Source organism: Catharus ustulatus, chromosome 1 (genome assembly GCF_009819885.2).
Source record: "Catharus ustulatus isolate bCatUst1 chromosome 1, bCatUst1.pri.v2, whole genome shotgun sequence".
In the NCBI taxonomy this organism is placed as follows: domain Eukaryota; kingdom Metazoa; phylum Chordata; class Aves; order Passeriformes; family Turdidae; genus Catharus; species Catharus ustulatus.
Window position 1 is genome coordinate 44,715,676 of NC_046221.1, and position 22,935 is coordinate 44,738,610.

The 22,935-nt window shown below is 39.5% G+C and overlaps 1 protein-coding gene across 7 annotated transcripts in view; it reads left to right on the forward strand.

Annotated features, from left to right (window-relative positions):
- NEK11 (NIMA related kinase 11) overlaps window positions 1-22,935 on the forward strand; it is an 86,604-nt gene that overhangs the window by 34,629 nt on the left and 29,040 nt on the right. For 4 of the 7 annotated variants that reach the window (XM_033074006.2, XM_033073969.2, XM_033074022.1 and 1 more), the window contains 6 exons: window positions 1,692-1,841; window positions 1,924-2,002; window positions 2,498-2,583; window positions 8,451-8,570; window positions 10,194-10,287; window positions 11,137-11,287. In XM_033074006.2, the coding sequence (XP_032929897.1) occupies window positions 1,692-1,841; window positions 1,924-2,002; window positions 2,498-2,583; window positions 8,451-8,570; window positions 10,194-10,287; window positions 11,137-11,287 (680 nt within the window). The remainder of the gene's footprint in view (window positions 1-1,691; window positions 1,842-1,923; window positions 2,003-2,497; window positions 2,584-8,450; window positions 8,571-10,193; window positions 10,288-11,136; window positions 11,288-22,935) is intronic. The other 3 variants (XM_033073998.1, XM_033073989.2, XM_033073979.2) reach the window with 2 other exon arrangements.

Genomic DNA, 22,935 nt, shown 5'->3' on the forward strand with positions numbered 1-22,935 from the left:
TGGTCATGCCACAATTTTGCTGAAAATTATGTGCTGTTCGGGAACTTTGTCAAACCTGTTAATGAATATAGGGACTTGTCAAACCAAATGTGCTGGCTGGCTGCTTTAATGACCATTTTAGAATTTTATAACATGGCACTTATTATAAAAGTAATTAAATTATATGTTTGGATCATGTGCAGATTGCTTATGGGAATTGGGAAGCAATTTCCTCCTTCTTCTCACAAGGTACTTAGACCAGAAATGTCAAAACACAACCGAGAACAGTTTTGAGCCAAAAGCTTGTCTGTTACTTCTTTGAGTGTTTGCAGCTCAGCAGCTCTCTTGGGAAGAAATAGCCTTGTCCAGGAACCCAGGGCAGCATTTCTCAGTTTAGGAGATATTTATTTAATTTTGAAGATTTCAATCCTGCAGAAAGAAACTTTATTCTTTTTCCTTCATTTTTTTTTACTTTTCCCCCTGTTTTTTTCCTTTCATGGGACAGATGGGATTTTCCCTGGGTAGCCTGTTCACAGCCCTGGCTGCAACAGAATGCCCTGGGCATTCTTTTCATCTTTCTCCACCTCAGGTGTAGTCAGCATACTAAACTAGATGAATAAATCTAGTGTTTCCCTCATGTGTCAAATCCTGTGTTCTAAAGGCTCATTAAACAATTTCTAACTGCCAGAATCAAGCAGCTTCCAAAACAGATTGATCCTGCAAAAAGAAGTTATAGTACAGTCTGTCAGGTTGGGATTTTCCTTCTTTTTTTCTTCTCTCTGTCTGATTTCCATTTTTATTTGATGCTTTCAGATGCTGTGTGCATAGGGGTTTTTTGTTGTTCTTTTTGCTTTAAGTATTTTCTCTCGTAGTAATCATCTTGTTTCAAAGTCTGAACATACATCATAAATACAAATTATCATCTGTCTTACTAATTACTGATGTTGAAAGTTTGAAAGCTGTTTGACAGCTAAATCTTTAAAAAACCTAGGCAACTATTTATTTATCTCAGTAGTTGTTGTTTAATTCGTTCTTAGCAAAAAATGCTCTGCTAATGGTTCTCACATACTTGTTTGAAAAGTACCACGGAGTGGAGTCCCCCCATTCTCTCTCTCTCTCTTCTTCATTTGCACTGAATGTAAAGCCTGGATTTCAGCTTTAAAATTATTGTTCTTTTATTGCCAGATGGACCAAAACAACTCCTCTTCTTTAACCAAAATGAATAATTGAAACTTTATTCATTATTTGCTTTCAAAGATTTTTATATCCTTTTCCTGAAAGCCCTTCACACATACATATTTATTATCGTTGTGCTTTATTTTCTTACTTCTTCTGGAATCACAGATTAAATTATAAATACCACAGTCGAACATAAAAAGATATTTAAACTGGTTGCTTAGATGAGCCTCAACCTGTATCTGGCTCTCACCAGCATTTCCTATGACCTTGATCAAGTAAATCATTGATCAAGTCAGCACCCCTGACTGCAGAAAGAGCTGAGCATCCTCCAAGAGCTGCAAAACTCAACTCCCCTATTTTTAAAAAAACGTTTGTCAGACAGAACTCAGCTGAAGTGCAAACTGTTACGAATAGTCATTATATAAAATTATTATGAGAGTGTTTATTTTAAAATATTCAACTTGGAGACCTTTTATGATGGCCATTAGGACTGGTGAATAATATATACTATTTCTGTTTGTTTATTCTTTAAGGTCTCTGGGATGCATTTTGTATGAGATGTGCTGTATGAACCATGCATTTACTGGACAGAATTTTTTTTCTGTTGTGTTAAAAATTGTGGAAGGTGAAACACCTTCTCTTCCTGAGAGATATCCAAGCAACCTGAATGCTGTGCTATGCAGGTGTGTTATTTTCTTGTTTAGCAGGTTTTTCAGTAAGTTTGGACAATTGCTTAATTACTGCTTTTGGTTTTTAATGTTTCAGCATGTTAAATAAGAATCCTTCATTGAGACCAGCAGCAGCAGAAATCCTAAAATCCCCTTATATTGATGGACAACTGAAGGTATGTAAGAAAAAGCAGCAGCTGTACACTTGCCATTTGAGTACGTATTTTGCAAAACGAAAATGGAGGCAGGGAAAACATGCTTGGAAAAAAATAATTTGGTAGCTGTTAATGGGAGCATTAATCTAGGAGACTTCCAGAGCTATGGTACAAATATGACTGAGGAATGAAGACATCATCACTTGACATGCTGAATGTATCCCCTCTTAAATGTTATGAGCAATAAGAAAAACAGACATTTATGCATAAAAATGTACACCACTTGGGCCTGGGTACATATATCCCTGTTCTGGTTAGTCACAGTTTAATGAAAACCAATGCCTTTTCTTCCTTTTGCCCAGGCTTCAGTGTCTGTGTTATTTGGCTTTCTGGGAAGGTGGGGAAGGAAACTGCTCAGTCACTTTTTATATCAGGATGGTATTGGGTAATACCTGAAAGATTCTGGATAACTTTGGCATCAAGTCTTGATACCCCTTCTGTTTTATTTCCTTGCAGAAAATACAGTACAAGTTCACAAACACAATTGTGAAAGATAAGGCACTTAACTGGCAGAAAGAAACTACTCCCATTTTTGGTACTGTGTAAGTATTTTTGACAGTTTTATGGGCAGTAGTATATGAAATTAAAATGTTACCAAATAATGTCATTAAAACCTGTGTCAATCTCACAGTGCTTTATATTTAGACAAACTTATTCCCCAAAAATACAAAAGAGCAACCACTCCCATTAGGGAGATGCATAATTAAGATTTAGGGAGTAAAAAAAAGATTTGCAGATGAAATATTTTTATTATGTGAGTGTGTAAATTGTACATGCATGTTCAGTATATGTTTAATAATATGTTAATTTTGTACCCATAGGTATGTAAATAATGACATTTGTCTTGAAATTTTGTAGGTTTAAGCTGTCATTTTAGTTAGGTCATCATCATTTATAGTACTGCTGTTCCTGCACTAAAAGTGGAATGTGAAAACTATGTTTCCCAAATGACACAAAACTAAAAGCATACACACTTAAACTAATATTATGCTAATGCCTCTGTAGGATGCTGTTATTTCTATCTTCTAACTTCAGTGAGAAATAAAGAGTAGTGATGTTTCTTGTCTCTTACATCAGCAGTGTCTTCACCCATGATCTCTCTCTTAGGCACTGAATAGATAGTGAATTAATTACAGTAATTTCATGTAATTTCAGTAAGGTGCACCCTTTTGACTAAAAATTTTGATTGAAACCTAGAAGTGCACCTTATAATCTGGTGCGCCTTATATATGGACAAAGTTGAGAAATTTGCCAACCTGCAAGTGCGAGCTACAAGCTGAGCCGTGAGGGGGGGTGGCCCCGTGGCAGCGCCGGGCTGTGAGGGGGGAGGTGGCCTTGTGGGAGCCCCGAGCTGCGGCCATGCCGTGCCAACCGAGCTGCGCCAGCCGGCGCCGGGGACAGGCTGGAGTGCCAGGGCCCGTGGCACAGGGAGGGCACCTGGGGCTTCGTTTAAAGACTATGCCAATCTGTGAAAAATGTTTGCAAATTGAGTACCTGCCAGTAAACCCCGCAATCTCGGGATTCTGTTACTAATTCGTTAGTTTGTTGCGCAGGGCTCCTCACTGCAAAAAAAAATTTTAAAATGTGCGCCTTATAGTCTGGTGCACCTTACATATGGACAAAGTTCAGAAATTTGCCAGCACCCGGAAGTGCGCATTATAATCCAGTGTGCCTTATAGTCGTGAAATTACTGTAATTGCATTAAATCACAATGCTGCAATGTTTAAAGCAAATTCCAGCATGGACATTTTCGTTTTGCCTCTGTAAATTAGCTCTGCAGTTTCACGGGCAACTCGCCCTCTCCTTTGCTCCCCATCCCAGAGTTTTCTGTAAAGGTTTTGTTCTATTGGGAGCTAGCAAGAGCAAAACCAGAAGTTTGTGGTTCTGTGAGGAAATGATGAACATCCCTGTTTCTTGTTTCCTCTAAATAACTGTCAAGATTTTAACAGCTCTCTGGTATTTGTTTTGAATTATTAGGTACAGTAATTTCACGAATACAAGCCGCACTGAGTATAAGCCGCATCGCCGGGTGTTGGCAAACATTTCGTTTTTTGTCCATAAATAAGCTGCACCCGAGTATAAGCCACTCTGTGTTCGCAGCGAGGACTCGCGTGCAACAAAGTTACCAATTAGTAACAGAACCGCGGCAGGGCGGGGTTTACTGGCTCGGCTCGGGCTGTGCGGGCTCGGGGCTGCCGACAGGGCTGGGTGGCCCAGCTCGGCACTGCCGCTCGGCAGAGCCGCTTGTGGCCGGCCGCCGCCACCGCTGGGGTCGGTCACCCCGGCCCGGTGCTGCCCCACGGCGGCAGGAGGGGCACAGAGCCCGCCGGCACGTGCGGCGGCCATGGGAGCCGGGGATGGAGCCTGCCTGCTCCTGTGGTGGCGGCACACGGGGACAGGAACCCCCCGAGCCGCGGGGCCAAGCGGAGAGAGCTGCCCACCTTCCCCCGCGCTGCGGGGCCAAGCGGAGAGAGCTGCCCGCCTTCCCCCGAGCCACGGGGCCAGCCGAAGAGAGCTGCCCGCCTTCCCCCGAGCCACGGGGCAGCAGAAAAGAGCTGTCCCTGCCTCCCCCGAGCCGTGGGGCCAAGCGGAGAGAGCTGTCCCTGCCTCCCCCGAGCCACGGGGCCAAGCGGAGAGAGCTGTCCCTGCCTCCCCCGAGCCGTGGGGCCAAGCGGAGAGAGCTGTCCCTGCCTCCCCCGAGCCACGGGGCCAAGCGGAGAGAGCTGTCCCTACCTCCCCCGAGCCGTGGGGCCAAGCGGAGAGAGCTGTCCCTGCCTCCCCCGAGCCGCAGGGCCAAGCGGAGAGAGCTGCCCGCCTTCCCCCGAGCCGCGGGGCCAGCAGGAGGGAGCTACCCCGCCTTCCCCACCCCCTGTGCTGCCTGCACGGAGCAGCTCCACCTGCCGCGCAACAGAGTATCAATTTGTAACAAGCGCGTAAATGCAGAGTTTTACTGGCAGGAGCTCGACTTTGCAGTTTGCACTGACTTGGTTTGCACTCCCAAGGTTGAAAATGTCAGAAAATTATTCACATATTGGCCGCACCTGAATATTAGCTGCTTTCACGGTATGAGAGCAAAATTTTGGTCAAAACAGTGCGGCTTGTATTCGTGAAATTACTGTAACAGCAATAAAGATTAAAATAATCCAGAACTGGCAGTGTCTTTGAGGCTATAGGTCTTTCACCTTTGTTTTTTGTGACCTCTGCTCTTGTACAGGACCCACAGTTTTGCAGCTGTGATCACTTTGCAGATGCTGCCAATTCTGTGGCTTGCAAACCTCCTTTCAGGAGAGGTGACCATCTTCAGCTTTTCCAAAGTGTAGTTTGCTGTCAGTGGTAGGAAGAAAGCAGAGTACAGACAGTTGAATTCAGTTGAATTTATACATAGTTTTACCCAGTTTAACTGCTGTCAGTGTATCTGTAGGCTCTCATCTCTGCAAATATGGTTTTGGGTTTCTACTCATCACTTCTGTCCTTAATCTGTATCTTTTTGTTAGATGAGACCAGTTTTCTTTTGTAGTATGAATAAGTACCTTTAATATAAATAGCTCACTGAACTTTGCAAGCCTTGATGTAAAATGAAACAATAAATAGATATATCCAAGTTACAGTAATTTCACGACCATAAGGCGCACCGGACTATAAAGGCGCACCCCCCGGGAGTCGGCAAAATTTGCAACTTTGTAGATCATATAAGGCACACCGTTCTAAAGGGGGAATTTGTTTTTGCAACGAGGCTCCGCCCCCAGCTTCCCCCGCGCGGTTTCTGGCCGAGCCCCCGCCTCAAATCCGGCGACCATTGGCCCCCAGGCCCGCCTGTACCTGGCAGGGGCGGTGCCGCGAGCCACCGGGCCCGCATTCACCCGGGCAGCCGTGGGCCCCTGGGACTGCCTTCACCCGGCAGGGGCGGTGCCGCGGGCCCCTGGGCCCGCCTCCAGCCGGCTGCCGTGGCACTGCCGGCTCCTCCCACGGCTCACAACTCACACTTCCGGTTTGGCAAATTTCGCAACTTTGTACATCAGATAAGGCACACCGGACTATAAGGCGCACTTCCGGGTTTGAGGGAAAATTTTAGTCAAAAGGGTGCGCCTTATAGTCTTGAAATTACTGTACTTTGATTAACTTCCAGAGGATTCCTTCCTTTTCAAATGAATATAGTTAACTACAGAGATATGCTTTAGAGATATACTATAAATAGTTTTGGGGCACTGAAATGTTCCCCAGATATTATGCCAACTCTATCTGAATTATATTCAGTATTTAATGCTAGTTGAAACATAGATGATGAAAATCTTCAAGAAATTTTTAATTCATGACTTTATCTTGTGGGAACAAGATTTCAGATTATCTGTATGCTCCAAAACCATTGTATCTGCTTTGGGGAAGCAGTATTGTTACTTACAGAATATATATATATCCAGACTTCAAATATCCCCATGCTTCCAGAGGAGACTGATAAAACCACTTTGTATTTTTTGTAAAATATATACTGTATTCTGTACCTGGTGCACTGTCATTAGCTAGAATGTATTGAGTCTCGTCACCTTCCAAATGGACATCATTTTCTGACAGAGCTAGCAGGTGAGAAGGACATTTATGTATATCCCAGAATCTGTAAGTATACTTTTTCAAAATCAAGTTTGTAGTCTCTAAGAGGAAGAGCAAGTAGTTCTAACTACAAACACCATGCTCTTAAGCTATTGTTAGAAGTAAATAGTCTGTCTGCTTCTGTGCAGAGGTCTGGAGTTCCTAGGAATTGTGAAGCAACGAATGGCAATTTATCTTGAGGTTTTAAAATTCAGGGCATCAATTAGAGAAAAGAATCCTAGGAGAAGCTTTACTGCAACTTATGCTCACTTGTGTGGTTATTTTTGGTGAAGTGTTTGGAATATGCAAGAAGTCGTAATCTTATAATGACTCTCATTGTACTTATGGGAACATTAGCTGCCTGTATTGTCACTGGTAAGCAAAATACCAAATATTTCCTGCAATCCGAGATCTAAAGAGCCAGACAAAAGGAACTGAAAATACCTGAAAATGGCAGAGAGCAGAGAAAAAAAATAAAACATAGTGAACTCCCTACATCTGCTGTCTTGCAGCAGTACTCTAGTCCTAGTGAGTGTACAAACAGTTGCTCGCTATGGTGTTCTCCTCAAGCATTATTACTTTATATTTAATGTTTACTTTTTTCTCACCAGTAATTCTTTTTGCCATGCAAAGCAAAAAGATTGAGTCAGTTTCTTCCAGTAATGGCCTCTGATGCTTTATTTTAATCTATTCCCATTCAAGTCATAAATTTTAAATATTTAAGTAAGTATAAGGCTGTACAAGTTCAGTTTCAACTTGAATGAAAAATTGCTTTTTTCCCATGAGATTCTTTTAATTTAAATAAGAGTTTTTTACAGGAGACAAGAAATATGTCTACATTATTCATACTTGAAGAGTTAGTTCCATTCTTATGAATAATTGAAGTCTTCTTGTCTTTGTCCTTCATCTTTCATATTTCACACTGATATTCACTATTTGAAAAACATAATGAATCTTCTCTGCTCATTTATTAAAATCCTGATTTCAAAATGATAGTCCAGAAGGAGTGTTACAATTTGTATGGTTACAAACCTGGCCTCTTAGATTATTGGAAGTGAATTTATCTCGTAAGAGCAAAAACAGTAATTTGAAATGAATAGTTGGTATTATAAATACATGGTATAATAGATATATATTGTGTAAATGGAAGGAGACTGCCAAGGCATTTCAAACTAGGGTTTAATTTTTGTTTTAATTACTGTAGGATGTAAGATAAAAATCTGAGATTAGGATCCTTTTTCTGATAAAGGACTAATATTGCTCTCCTCAGTTGATAAATACAGCTGAAATACCTAAGTCAATAATTAATGCTTAGCTTTCAGAGATGGTCTATGGGAGACCATTTTGCCTGTGAACTCTTATTATTGATTAGGACCAGAAATTCAAGAAGACAACATAATAACTGCATCTGTCATTAAGGACACTTAAATATTCTCTTTTATTCTAGACAGCTAATAACAATCAATATAAAATGTACAAGTGGTATTATGACTCTCATTTAAAGACTGTCTTTTTACTTGGAATATGCCCAATAATGATGCCCGACAGGGTAATTATTTCACTGTGCTTCAATATTTATTCTTTTAAGGAGATGAATCTACCTTTTTCCATCATCACCTGGAATGATTCACCTTCTTCAGAAATCTAAGTTTAAATATTTTAATTTAAGAGGCATTTGCTTTCCAAATGAAAGTCTATTTAGTCTGCTATAGTTCCAGAGACTTTCTAATTATTCCTTTTAAAATGTCACTGTTTCAATATCCAGTTGAAATACTGAATATTTACATTTTTATATGAAGATGGGTTTGCTTGCGTTCAATTTCAGGCAGAAAAAAGTTCATTTGCAAACTCTGCAGGAACTTTCTGAAGTTCAGAAAATGACACCGCGGGAACGGATGCGGCTGAGGAAGTTGAATGCTGCAGATGAGAAAGCAAAGAAGTTGAAGTAAGTTGTGCCCTCATCATGCAATTTTCCCCACCCAACAATCTCATGGGAGAGTTAGAATTGTCAAGGTAGAAATAAAAATAGTATGACTGAATATAGTCTTCAGCTACTCAAAGTCAATGAGGATTTTGTATGACAATAAATCACATAATTATTTATGTAGGAAAAAAAATAGAATTTTAGCCCAAACCTGATGCTTCGAGTACCATGGTTCTGGTGAAATAAGTATATGAGAGATTTTCAAATGTGTTACAATAGGAGATTTTTCTTAAATGACTGTTGATGTTGAGAATTGCACAGTCTGAGAAGTCAGACATCTAGCTACAATCCAGCTTTTGTCAATGATTTTGGTCTCAGACATTTTTCAGTAGAAAATAGCTCAGAGAATAGGTAGTCTTGTCAAAGGATCAAGCAGGGATAATGGAAGTGTAAAGTCTGATTGATGGGGTTTTTTATTAAGTGAGACATAACAAAATGTTTTGGAAGAGATTAGGTGCAGTTTCTGATGAAATATGAGAAGCAACTGGAAGGCTTTGTTTGGGTTTTTTTAATAAAAATCAGAATATACTGATTTGATGACACATTTAAAGCAAAGAACGAAGACCTTCACATCCTTTTGGAAAATATGAAAAATATGAAAAATGCTGAAGAACACTTGTGTCTGACTGGCATTTGCTACATAAATTGATTCTCATTCAAAAAAACCTTCTCTTGGAACTGAAACTGCTGTATAAAATGTAACACCTCTTCTGCATGGTGCTTTCAGTAATATGGTAAGCCAATTCTTGTAGTAGTATGAAATTTGTAAATAGGAAGTCTGTCTCACTTTTTAAAAATGAATGGACATTAGGAAATAATACTGATTGTAGGATTGTTCTAGTTTGGTTTTCATTTTCATTGCTTTCTCACAATTTGATGTTTTGTGATGAGATTTTCATGTCTTTTCTTTCCCCCAAAACCAAAATGAAATGTATTTGTTTTGTGATATGAAGGCAATATTAATATTCAGACCTTGTTCTCAGTCATGAATCTTTAAAATGGGTCAACCTTGAGCTCTAGATCATTGTCAGCTGACTCTGGCTGAAAATGTTGGAAACAATGCATAAATTATGCCTTCTCAGATTGGAGATCTACTTCCAGCAGTGCAAATCTAGAAATGGATGGGAAGGGAACGTATTAATGGAAGCTGGAAAAACTGCTTAATGTAGTACCTTTTTTAAGTGGTTCCACACAGAAAACTGTGGTTACCAACTGTCCCCCCCCAGAGGAGGAGTTCATAGCACACAAATGCTGTATGCCTGTGTACAGCTGAAAGGTCGCTGCACTACATGGTGGAATAAAGCCCTAAGTATTTAAGACCTTTGAAAGAGCTAGAAAAGACTGGGAGTAGTAAATTACTATTTCTTAATTATGTTATGCATGCTGTGAAAGTGAAATATGATAGGGTTTGGAAATAAGATCTGAAATCTCTTTTTGCGTTCATTAAAACTTGAGTAGATTCCATAAATATTTGACAACATGAAAATCTCAGTAGGGAATTTGTTTTTCTGTGTCTGCTTTTAGAAGATCCCTTTGTGTGTGCCCTGATATCACATTCTAAGTACAAGTGTTCTGTATTTACAGGCAACTGGTAGAAGAAAAATATCAAGAAAATATCAAAAGAATGCAAGAATTTCGATCCCGTAATTTTCAACAGCTGAATGTCAACGTCCTGCATGTAAGTATGGGCTGTTGTTTTGGAGGTCGCGTGTACCCAGTGTATATCACTTTTCTGTTTCCCACATGGTTTCTTTAGCACTAGAGGCACAGACCTGTGCTGAGACTAATAACTGGGAAGCGCATCAAAATCTGGACTGCTTAGCTTAACCTGTTGATCTGTGATGAGGCAAAGTACATTCAGTTATCCAGATATGGTTCAACAAGCTCTCTATTCATTGCATAGTATTATTTTTAAAGTTACCCTTTCTTAATTTACCCTTAAATCTAAATCTGCTCTCAGAAATGTTTTTACTGACTGTATGACATTGGAGTTCAAAATATGTTTCTTTTCAAGATGTTTAGAATTGTAATCCTTTAAACATTTTAATTTGGCATGACCTTGGGTTCTTTTCTTTTGGTTAAGCGTAGTAACACTTCAACTGGCTTTCTAGTAAGAACGAAGCCTTGGAATGACTCCCAGAATAAGCTGCCCTTTGCTTTTAAGCTATCTGCAACAGAAGATGAGCCAGTTCAATTCTAGCACCACATCCTATTCAGAAAGAAAAGGGTCAGTTTGGAAATAGCTGGTGAACGCATCACACAAATAATTTTTTGTGTGCTTTGTATTCTATCTTTTCTTTTGTATGTCCTCTGGATTCCATTTTCCATTGTGTCTAGAGAAAAAAATATATTTAACCTGCTTCTTCTGGCTGAATCACTACTGATCATTTACAAAAATGTTAGGATTTTATTTTAGTATTTACCTAATACCAGTCCCAAGAATTGTGTAGATCAGGCAACCATTGTGTTGTGATCCTGCTGAAATCTCTGTTCCTGTTTCTCCATGCTGCTTCATCATTTGACTAAGGAATCTGATGGACAGACATCAAAACACCTCGTTCCAAATTACCTCATTCATTCTCAGCCAGCCACTGTGGGCAACTATGTGTCCGCAGGACATGGTGAACTACAAGGGAATGGGACGAGTGAGCTTGGCATGTCTGAACTTACAGACCACGGTAAGAATTCAAAGTGTGGCGACAATTCCTATCAAGAAAGAAAGAAAGATTCATCCCTTGTAGTTCATATGTGGTAGGGAAACTCCAGTTTAATGGTCAGATTTGTAAAGTTGTCAAAAAAATGGCAAGAGAGAAGGAAAGTAATCTGGGTGAATGTATGCACAGCAAATGTATAGCAAGATTACATGGTAGGAGGTCTGTGTTCCCAAGTTTGAGTGACTTGAGAGCAGAGATAGAGGTGAATGTACTTCCTCCAAAGGAGATGCTGAATTAGAAGGAAATAGTTTAAACTTTCCGCATCTGAAATGACTGGCATTAGCAAAGCATTTCCTAACTTTCCTCTCAGGGAAAAAGGGAGTACAAGAATTCAAAGTGTTTACACCTTTGGTACACTTCAATGCCATTCTCTTTAGCAATGAGAGAAGCAGATGAAAACTCTTTAAACTATGCTTATCTATATTGTCCACAAATACTTAGCTATTGTCTAAAAAACAAGAAGTACTGTATAACGTGTTTTTCTGTTATAGACAAAAAAAATGGTCAAGCTTTTTGAAAAGGGTCAGACTGTGGAAATCTTGTGTTTAATGAGGAGAATGTTTTTAAGATCTGATACGTTTTTGTCTACAATGTTCTGGAGTCATGTCTTACTCTTAAACATTTAAAAATCATTGTGGGAGCACTATTATGGTGAAAGATTTTTAATCAAGTTAGAATCTTGCAAATATGCATCAATATACTTTGAAGTAGGAAGATTACTTTTCTCTAATAGCACTGCCTTTTAGTGTTGCTTTTTGTACATCTGTGAAAGTATAGGTCATTAAATTAAAGGATCAGAATCAGTTTGCTTGTGGTGGAGGTGTTTTGGGGTTTTTTGATAGGAAATGGTGCTTTTTTCTTTCAAAGTATCCTCATTTGTGTTTGTAGTTGGCTTGCTGTTTCACATTGAAGAGAGATGACCTGTGTAGGAGAGAACCGAGCTGCTAGAAATACATCCTGGGGGGAGGGTGGGGAAACGTGCAAAGGGAGAACTAAGAGAAAGGAGTAAACGTGGGTGAGAGCTGGACTGGGAGAAGCATATAAAGACTCCTAAACAGAAACAGAACAATGTGCTTGGAAGGAAAGAAATTGATTTTTCTGCCTTTAGAGGTCATTAAGCTGTTAAACTATAATGACAGGAACGAGATGCATTTATATCTGTGATACTGCAAAAGCTGGGTCAGTCCATTGTACAAAACTGAATGCATGTTTAATTGCTTGTGCCAGAGTCTCTGATGGAGGAGTGGTAGGTTCATGACAAAAAGGAGTTATGGATAGGCAAGAGAAATTACATGGTTTCTCTTCTTTGCTTTGTGAATACCTTGTTATTCCTGAAGCTGATGTTACTCCTGAAGCTTGTTCTTACTCTGTTCAGTATTCATGCTCTTCTTTAAGCATTTCAGGGCAACCATGCATATCATACATGTCTAATTATTAAATTATTAATTGCACCTTTGTATTTGAAAATGTGGAAACTGTTTCCAACGTAATTTTGTTCTTGATCAATGGCTATACAGTAATGAAAGGAAAAAAACAGAAGCAAGTCTATAAAATTGTTTTAGCAAGATGTCTTTCATATTAATTAATCTTGCTGACCCTTACTATGTTAACAGAAGAAGTTAGCATGTGAAAACCAGGCTAACAAGCTGCCTAGTTACAATTAATAACTAAAATATTTTTAGGAAGGAGAGAAAAGGAAGAAACAAGTTTTAAATTATCAGGGCAGATCTAAAAAAATCCTCTCAAGAAAAGATGGTGAGGAACAGCTAGGGAGAGTATTCCAGACCCAGAAAGTAAGGAGGAAAGGTCAGAATATTGGTGCCTAACAGCCTGCAGTTGCTCTACAATTTGTAACATGAGCTTAAGAGAAGAACAGGGTTTTGGAGTATTGAAAGACCAAGCTATTAATGGATTAAGGCAAGGAATAGGGAATAAAACACTTTACACTCCTCTTTCAGTGAAAAATATCTAACCATTAGGAATCACAGTTTTATGTCATTGTGGAAGGTGTCAAATACAAAGCTTAATGTTTAGCTTTAGTAAGTAGTTTTGAATACTGTGGCATCTTGAGTCAGATTTAGTAGTGGTAGTTGCACTTACAGTAATTTCACGAATACAAGCCGCACGGACTATAAGCCGCATCTCTGGGTGTTGGCAAACATTTCGTTTTTTGTCCATTAATAAGCTGCACCCGAGTATAAGCTGCTCTGTCGTTCGCAGTGAGGACCCGCGTGCAACAAAGTTGCCAATTAGTAACAGAACTGCGGCAGGGCAGGGTTTACTGACTCAGCTAAGGCTATGCAGGCTCAGCCCGCTCAGGGCTGCCGACGGGGCCAGGTGGCCCAGCTTGGCGCTGCCGCTTGGGGCCGGCCGCCGCTGCCACTGGGCTTGGTCACCCCGGCCCGGCGCTGCCCTGCAGTGGCAGGCAGGGACGGAGCCCCCCCACTCCCACGGCAACGGCGGCGGGCGGGGACGGAGCTTCCCCGTGCCTGTGGCGGCAGATGGGGACGGAGTTTCCCTGTGCCCATGGCGGCAGACCGGGCCAGAGCTTCCCCGCGCCCATGGCGGCGGGTGGGGATGGAGTTTCCCCGCTCCTGCCGCGGCGGCGGCGGGCCGGGACGGAGCCTGCCTGCTCCTGCCGCGGTGGGCGGGGGCAGGAGCCCCCTGCTTACCCCACAGGCCGCGGGGATGGCAGCACGTAACCCCTGCCTTCCCCCCAGGCCGCGGGGATGGCAGCACGAGGCCCCCCAGTCTCTCCCCCGGGCTGCGGGAGAGGAGGGAAGGAGAGAGCTCTCCAGCTTCTCTCCCCGCCCCCCGTGCTGCCTGCAGGGAGCCAGGCTCCACCCGTGGCGCAACAGAGTAACAATTTGTAACAATCATGAAATGCCCGCTTTTACTGGCAAGTTGCTCGACTCGGCACCTCGGTTTCCACTTCTGGGGGTGGAAATGTCAGAAAATTATTCACATATTAGCCGCTCCTGAGTATTAGCTGCATTTCTGGTTTGGGAGCACAATTTTAGTCAAAATTATATGGCTTGTATTCGTGAAACTACTGTAACTGAAAGTTGGGAAAAACAAGGTAGTGCAGTTAGATGAACAAAACACATTATGGCAGTTTGGGTTTTGGACTTTACAGTGGACAAGTTTTAGCAATGACAAAAGCATTCAACTGCTATAGACTTCCCTGGGACATTTCTCTCCATTTTTGTTTTATGTAATCAGTAATGATATTCTGAACATTTTTTATTCTAACTAGTAGCCTTGTGCACCTGAGAGACATTTGAAAGAGTTATTTGAAATCACCTATAGTTGACCAATTTGTTAGTCTTCAAGCACTTTTTTTTTTTCTGGAATATGAAAGATCTGAGTGGACCCTGTGTTTTTGATGTGGAGATGAACTCATTGAACTACAGAAAAGCTTTCTCAAGACTGTTTACAGCTGGTACAAGTTCTTGAGAACTTAAAGAAATTATCTGATTCTTATTCCTAAAGAGAATTGCTTCAGGCAACGTAAATACTGGTTTTTTAGCATTTTTAAGATGCATTGCCTTATTGCCTAGTAGCCTAAATACTTCTTTCCTCTCATGTATAAACCTCTATAAACTTCTATGTTGTTCATATGTTTTTAACAATGGTCGTTTTTTGCATACCTGGACCTTCTGTCCTTATTCTTTCCTTCCTAGCTCTTACCTCAGAATTTATAATAGATTCTTTTGGCTTTAATGCCAATAAGTTTTGAACTCACAGCTCTGTTCTTTGTGTTTCCTCATTTTCCATTATTCCATTTCTTAAGGTCATCTGGTGTTTTTTCTTATATTATCCTGGTTCTGGGACTTGATCTCTCCAGCTGGCATGCATTCTAGAACAAAGGATTCTTTTGATTTGGCTGTTACTTTTTGCCACACTGCAGACTTTCAGAGAGGTGGACAGGGTAACATTATTTGCAATAGTGAAGTTTTAAAAATGTGCTTTAAATTTCTATTTCTCTGTTGCTATAATAAGTTTCTGAACAGTTTTGCATCTTCATTTGTTTGTTGAACATATATATATGTATAACTGTACACTTCATTTGTTTTCAATGAGCAGCATAAAATGAAATAGCTAATGATTAGTATTAGGAATAGCTAATGATTAATAACTGAACTCCCTTTATATTTTGATTTGAATGTTTTGTTTTCTGCTTCATTTCTTCATTTTATTGATTAATTATTTCTGAATGTTAAAAAGCATATTTTGCAAGTCATGGCAATGACATAGGAATGAGCAATGCAAAATGTGTCAGGATAAACTTCCTATATTTTCTGTTCTTGATGATGGTTACCTACAAAATAAATTGTTCATCTTCTCTTGTTATCATCAAAAAGAAAAGCCACCTGGCAATAAATTGCTTAACATCACATACCTACCCGCACCCACACACACCCCTCATGTCTCTTGACCAATTTTTTATAGAAGTTATCTCCATTTGAATTAGGACAGATAGGCCAATGTAAATTTTTCTGGAGATCACTGCATTTTCACTGCATGTACTTATCTTTCAATAGTGGGTTTGTGAAAATACCAGTGAGGCAAAATTGTATTGTAGTGCTGGCAACCAGAGGTCAGTTCTTTTTATAGGAAGAAAATCAACAAAGCTGTGAAAAAGAACTCTGCACATTAAACTGCTCATTTCCATTAATGATATTGACTGCAGCTGGAATAAAATCATACATTTTATAAAACATAAGCAAAAAATTATCAACAAGATAATAGGACCATCCATGACCTATAACCTGGCCTTGTTGTTATGGATGAACATGGTCAGTGTCTTCCTCTGCCAGTTAGAACAAGGCAGTTCCAGCTGGGCAGGATCATAACATGTTCATAACATCACAAAAGTAATGCCTTGCTTCCTAATACAGCGTTATAATTCATCTTCATCTTTTAATTTACTGATTGAGCTTGTCATCCACTTTCCTTATTCAAACGAATACCCAGAAAAGCAGATACGCCCTTTTACAGAGAACTGGATTTTGACTTTTAGGATGCAGAAAGTCACCTTTGCCCTAGATTTTCCACTGATAGACCACGTCAGCTTTTTGTGTGTGCTACTGCACACTGGGCTTGGTAATGGCAGATCACAATAATTATTTGAGTGCAGGTAGTTTCACCTTGGTTGCAATGTCTTCTAATGTAGCCAGATTTTACAGCATAGTTCTTTTCAATTCTTTGTAAAACTTGATTCCTTTTGATTTACCTAAGTTTGCAGAGATATTGAATAAATTAGGAAACATTACTTATGGAGACTTACTGTAAAAAATCCAGAGAAATCTGTATCAGACCATGCATTGTACCAACCTCTGTGGAAAAGTAGTGGGGAATTTTCTTAGAAAATCTTCTAGGTAGAGGAGCTCAATCTTTGCAGCTGAAAATAGCATGAAGAGCAAGGCATAATCCTGTTATACAACAGCAATAGCTAAAGGTTCAGAGTTTCTGATTCAATTTCAACAGTAGAGCTTGCCTTGAAATTGGCTACAAAATCATAAGCTATATCTAAAAGTGCTTCTAGATAGTTCAGTGCAATTACAGATGCAACAAATCTACCATTTCCTTGCCATCATTGTTGATCCTTTCTGGTTCAGATCAGTGTTTACAGTTGAAGATAAACTGGATACAAAGCTATCTTCACTACCAAAGACCCAGGCTTGCTTTTACAAGCACCATAAGGAGTGTTAAATTCAACAAGCCACACTCTAAGAGGCATGAAAACTTAAAGCTGGCATTTGTGTCTAAGAATGCCACTTTATATTCGTATCAATTTCACAGCTGATGAGACATGGTAAACAAGGGTGGAGAAGATTTATTTTTTTAAAAAGGTAATCAAGAAATTATATATGTATCTGTATTTTTAAGGGCTTGTCCTTATTCTACCACTTCATTGCCTGGAATGAAAGAAGGCCAAAGCAAAACAACACTGGACATAAGAGACTTTAACAAAATCTTGCATTTTTGGATTGCCAACTAGGGCCTGTTGTGTTCACATCCATTTTTGTAAGACTCCCATCTCTGCATAAACTTCTAATGCAGTTAATAGGCATATTTTTGTGTGGGAAGGGGTCAAGTTAAAAAAGGAGAAGAGCTTCAGTTAAATACTTGTGGTATTTAAATTCTTTGTACAGGAAAATAATGTAGCAAATTAATGCCATATGAATAAAGTGACATATTATATGATCCCTCTGATCTGTATTATATTGCTTTTTGTTTCTCTATACTGTGAAGATAATAATTTGTTATATTCCTTAGTTTAATATCCTGCAATACATTACACCTGGCAAACCTCTGATTTCGTTACAGTTTCAAAATAGCTAAGTAGATTACAATAATTGTGTACATTATTCCTATGTCTCTATGGCTAATTTTAAGTTATGGATATATTGCTTTGACTTTCAAGTGGGCAAAGTTCAGTTGGCCCTCAAATAGGAAAATTTCACGATTATAAGCCGCACCGATTATAGCTGCACTTCCAGGTGTCAACAACTTTTAGTGCTTTGTCCATATATAAACTGCACCTGATTATTGTAACCACAAGTTACAATACAGAGTGTGATAAAAGGTATCTATTCTATCACCATCTGTTTAGGGTGGGGGCACTGATCCTTATCTCTGCGGCAGATATTCTGCTAATGGGCCATCCATTGACATTCTTTATCTTTTCACAACCCATCCTTCCTCCAGCGAGTCATTTTCTGCTAATGGCCCATTGAGTCCCACTGTGTGACTGATAAAATTACTTCATCCCATTGGGAGATGCTCCAGCCAGGGGGAAGAGCCCAACATTTCTTACCAAGATAAAAACAGAGGTTTTGGGACACTAAGGGAGCCCCTTTCTCCACTGGACTCCAGAGGAAAACTGGATTTCTCCACATCACCACTGGAGCTCCAGAGGGAAACTGCACCTTGTACAGGAGCACTGCTCCAACTGAATCACATCTGTCACTGCAGGAGGATGCAGCCACCATTTAATGGGACTGCTGCCAACACCCTGCCTCACAGGGTGTCAGGTTGTACTCTGACTTTGTCAGGGTTTGGAATTTGTTTCTTTGTAGTACTGTATTTCTATTTTAATTTCCCTAGAAAAGAACTGTTATTCCTAATTCCCATATTTTTGCCTGAAAGCCCCTTGATTTCAAAATTATAATAATTTGGAGGGAGGGCGATTACATTCTCCATTTCAAAGAGAAGTTCCTGCCTTTCTCAGCAGACACCTGTCCTCCAAACTAAAACAGCAACTTTTCATTCTTTGTCCATATATAAGCCTCCCCTGATTATAAGCCGCACTTTGGGTTCGGACCAAAATTTTAGTCAAAATGGTGCAGCTTATAATCATGAAATTACTGTACTGTGCTTTTTTTCTAGCCTGATGTAGGATTTTCAAGGTGGTTTTGTAAATCTTGGGAGGTTAAAAACCTATAATATTTCTGAGCATATCTTCCAGCATCTATGCACACACCCCTTTGTTTTGGTGCCTGCAGAATGGTACTTACTCATGGGTAACTGAGGAACACTTAGAAGATGACCATACTAGTGATCACACTGCTCAAAGGCTTTAAGGAAAATCAAGTTTTGTCTTGTTTTTCACTCTGGCAAGTCAAAATAAAGCAGAATACTACTTACAATAAGTGGCATTATGCACCCTTCTGTATTATTCTGGTTACATTATCCTTTTTAACCAGGAAATCTTGTGTCTCATTTAAGAGGACAGCATTGCTGTGAGTGCTGCTGTGGTTAACCATTGGTCTCCTCTTTCTCGTGGTTACCCTACTTTCAGGTTCATAAGGCATATTCCCTGACTTGCTGCAATGATAGCGTGGGACGCTTGTGGAGAGAAACTCGCTGGTTTAGTTCTGGCATTTACAGTTACCAGTCCCACACTTGTCCTTGGAACAGGGGGTGACAAACTCCTGAGACTTTCACAGGATCTGACGGTGTAGCATGCTCCTCTGACCTCCTCATCTGTCCCTTGTTTTCATTGCTTGGTTTCACACTGAGCCCAACTTGTCCCAGATTCAATTAAAGGAATAGTAAATCTGATTTATTCTATCAAAATCAAGATTTAATGAGGTTTGCAAGTTTTAGCCAGAAATTGGAAAATTAATCAATGCCTTTTTTTTTTTTAATCACTGACTAAAGCATTATTGTTCTTGTTTAAGGGGTTCTTCCCTTGAAGTGTTGTCTTTGGAGAGCAGAAACTTTGGAGAACTCTAGCCATAAGCTCCTCAGGAAACCTTTTCCAAATCTATCTACTCTTCAACATGCCTAGCTACTAAAAACCTTTTCATAGCTTCACAAAATTCATAGCTTACTTCTTACAAGAGGTCTTGCTCTTGCAATTCAAGAGGAAAGCTTGCGGAATGAAGTCTTTACACAGCAGTTATATAAGAAACGCAAACACTTCCAAAGTGTGGAGAGAGCAAATTATATTACTGTATAGCTCCTGCTTTTTTCCTTATCTGTTTTTCATTCTAGTTTAATTTGGCATTGATAAAGAGAGTCTACTTCAAAATTCACCTTGGTCAATGACTACAGTTTAAATTATTCTGGCCAAGGCTCTTTAAAAACAGCACAGGAATTCTCTTCACTACTTCCAAAGCATTATGTTAAAGAACATTTATGAAACACTGTGAATTTAGGCAGCAATTAGAAGCAAATGCACTGAGACTGTGTAAGTAAAAAAAAATACAGTGTACTGGATTCAATAGCAGGTACTTCCAGATAATACCAGTGTTTTAAAACTTTCTTAGGAAGATGTTAGTTTCTATTCCAAGTTGTCCTACATGCAGAGCAACTTAGCTTTACACTGCACATTAGACATGAGGTCAAACTGATGTAAATAAAGATGCACCAAGCTTTTGCTGGCAAACAAAGCATCAGTGAACAGGATGGGGATGGTGTTGAAAAACATTTTATAAGGACTCCCATTCCAGGCCCAGTTGAAGTTTTATGGCTTACTTGTCAAACTAGAGTGCATTTTTGAGGAGCTGAGACAAGTTATATGGTGATGCAAGAAGCTGGAGCATATTTCAAGTGAGGAAGAATTTGCTCTGAAAGAAGCTGTAAATGCTGAATTAGTTTGCAGATTCTACCAGTTTAGCTTTCAGTGCGTGTGACTGTCAGACAACTAGGTGGAAGGAATGAGAATATGACAGCAGTGAAGATCTGAGTTGAATTCTTCTGCTATATTTTCTGCTTCACAGAGCAAAGTGTGCCCCTGTGATCTTGTAAATATGTGCTTCTCAAGTGAATTTCTTCTAGGTGTTTAAGGGCTCAATACCTTTTTGCTTGGTTGCAATCATGTGCTTGTTTTTCTTACTTGTTCATCATAAAACTTACATTATTGCTTATATCCAAATTAAATGCATTTTGCATCTTTGCTACATCCACACTCTTGTGTGTGCAACTGCTTGCACCAAGTTTGGATATAAGCCATTCCCATTTATTTTCTTCTCTTTCTGTAACTTCTGGTTGTGAAAATGCCCCCAATTCAAGTCTTAAAAATGGCATTCTTGAACCAAATCTCAGGGAGAAGGAAGCAAGTCTCTTAAGGGACAGATTTTGTCCTAGCATGTGGACTTTTTCCTTCCCAACAGTTGTCAGACTGAAAGGGAAAGTGTCAGGAGGTCAGTATCTGCCAGATTCAGGAATATGAGGTATTTTTATTGGAAGGTATACTTTGACTGATAAAAAGAACTTTAGCTCAGGGAGCAAGATAGTTTTAAGTTGATGTCATTGAGTCACTTTTCCTTCAATTTACATCTCTTGGTCTGTTTCTGCTGGAAGCAGTGCAAATAGCAGGGCAACTTTTGCAATAATAAGGATTCTATGCATAAATAAAATGGCTTCCAAAACTCACTGAATGCTCCCTGTTATTGACTAAATCACTATGTTCTTCTTTCTCTTTATTCACCCATCATTACTAAATATATTTCTGAATATTTGGAAGATTTTTAGATTTGCTAAACTTTAAACCGTGTTTGAAAGGCAGCATGGCTTCATCTTCATTGTCACTGCCTACCAGAGTCAGAAGAAAAAAACCCAAATTATTCAGAAAACTAGGGTGAAATGTGATTAAAGTCTTCCTTCTTCATGTTCATTTTTGTTAACCACTCCTTTTAAGAACTTCTTTTTTCCTCTTATGCTTTGTCTCTGTACCTACTGATAAAATGCCAGATGGTGGAAATGTTTAGGGAAAAAACTGTCTTCAAATAAAATATTTCTCTTGGAAATTTAGTTTTGGTTAAAAAAGGGTAATTTTTCCTTGGATAAACACTTTGAAACTTACTACTTTCTTTCTTACGTCAATTAGTAGATGATTCCCATAAGACCACTCTGATTTACACCCTCTGTATCTCTTTTTCTAGCTATTTCACAATAGGTAGTTCTTCACTCAGTGACACCCATAAAATAATTGAAGCCTTTTACTTCTTTTGAAATGCAAACAGAATTATAAACTATTAATGTTTAAATTTTGTCATATTACTAGTTCTCATTTAGAAGAACTCATTTTACTTTATGTCTAAGCTGCACATGGCCATGTCAGAAGATGATTCATTTAACAACTTCATAGTCCTTTTTTGCTTATCCAGAAGGATTGTACAGAACTTTCATGGTCACAGAAGTCCTGTATATCTCCTAGTTCATTTCTTAAATGTATGTTCTGAGAGTCTGTTTCAACCTTAGTTTAGAAGAGATGTACAAAAGTTTCCACTGTCTTTCTAAACAGTAGAACTTCAGAGCTTGAAAATGCATATATCTATATATCTATACCTGACCAAAGGATGGTGATGCTCCTTGACTGAAACTTTTAAAGTTGAAGGGTTTTGTCTTGCACAGGAAAAAAAAAAAACAAAACAAAACCAAAAAACCCAAACCAACCTGAGTGATCTGAGATTATAATAAAGGGGTTATTTTATTTGTTTTAAACATATGAGTATTGTCCTGAACTGCAGAGGGTCACAGAGCCCTTGGTCTCTGTGGTGGATTTTCTCATTCAGGATGATGTAGCTCAGGGAAATACATCTCTGTGTTTCAAACTTCTCTCCTACTGACAGTGCTTCAGATGTTTATGCTTTCTTCCTTGAAGGCAGAAATCCCTCTCTGTTTTCTTCCTCTGTGATAACTGATGCACAGTTCTGAAGACAGCTGCCCAGCCCTGTGTACCAGTTCCTCTTGCCAGCTCCTAAGTTTCTGCTTAGCTTGTTTAGTGTGTATGTTAAATATGTGCACACACACAGGTAGATCTGGGGTGATTCTGAACTGTTTGAGAGGAATCAAATAGCCACAGCATTATAAAATAATTTATGTTGGAAGGAACCTCTGGCAGCCTAGTCCTATTCCCTGCTCAAAGCCATTTTTTTCAGATCAGGGCTGTACCTCTAAGGGTTGATTGAGCTCTTGCAGCTTCTTTAAGCCCTGTTTCCCTGTTTCACTATTTGATCATACTCTTTTACTCTTTTTTTTTAATAATGTCAAATTGGAATTTAGGATATTCCAGATGTTTGTTGTCTCTTGTCTGATCACCATGCACCTCTCTGAAGAGACTGACTCCATCTTCCTTTTATCTTCTGATCAGACAG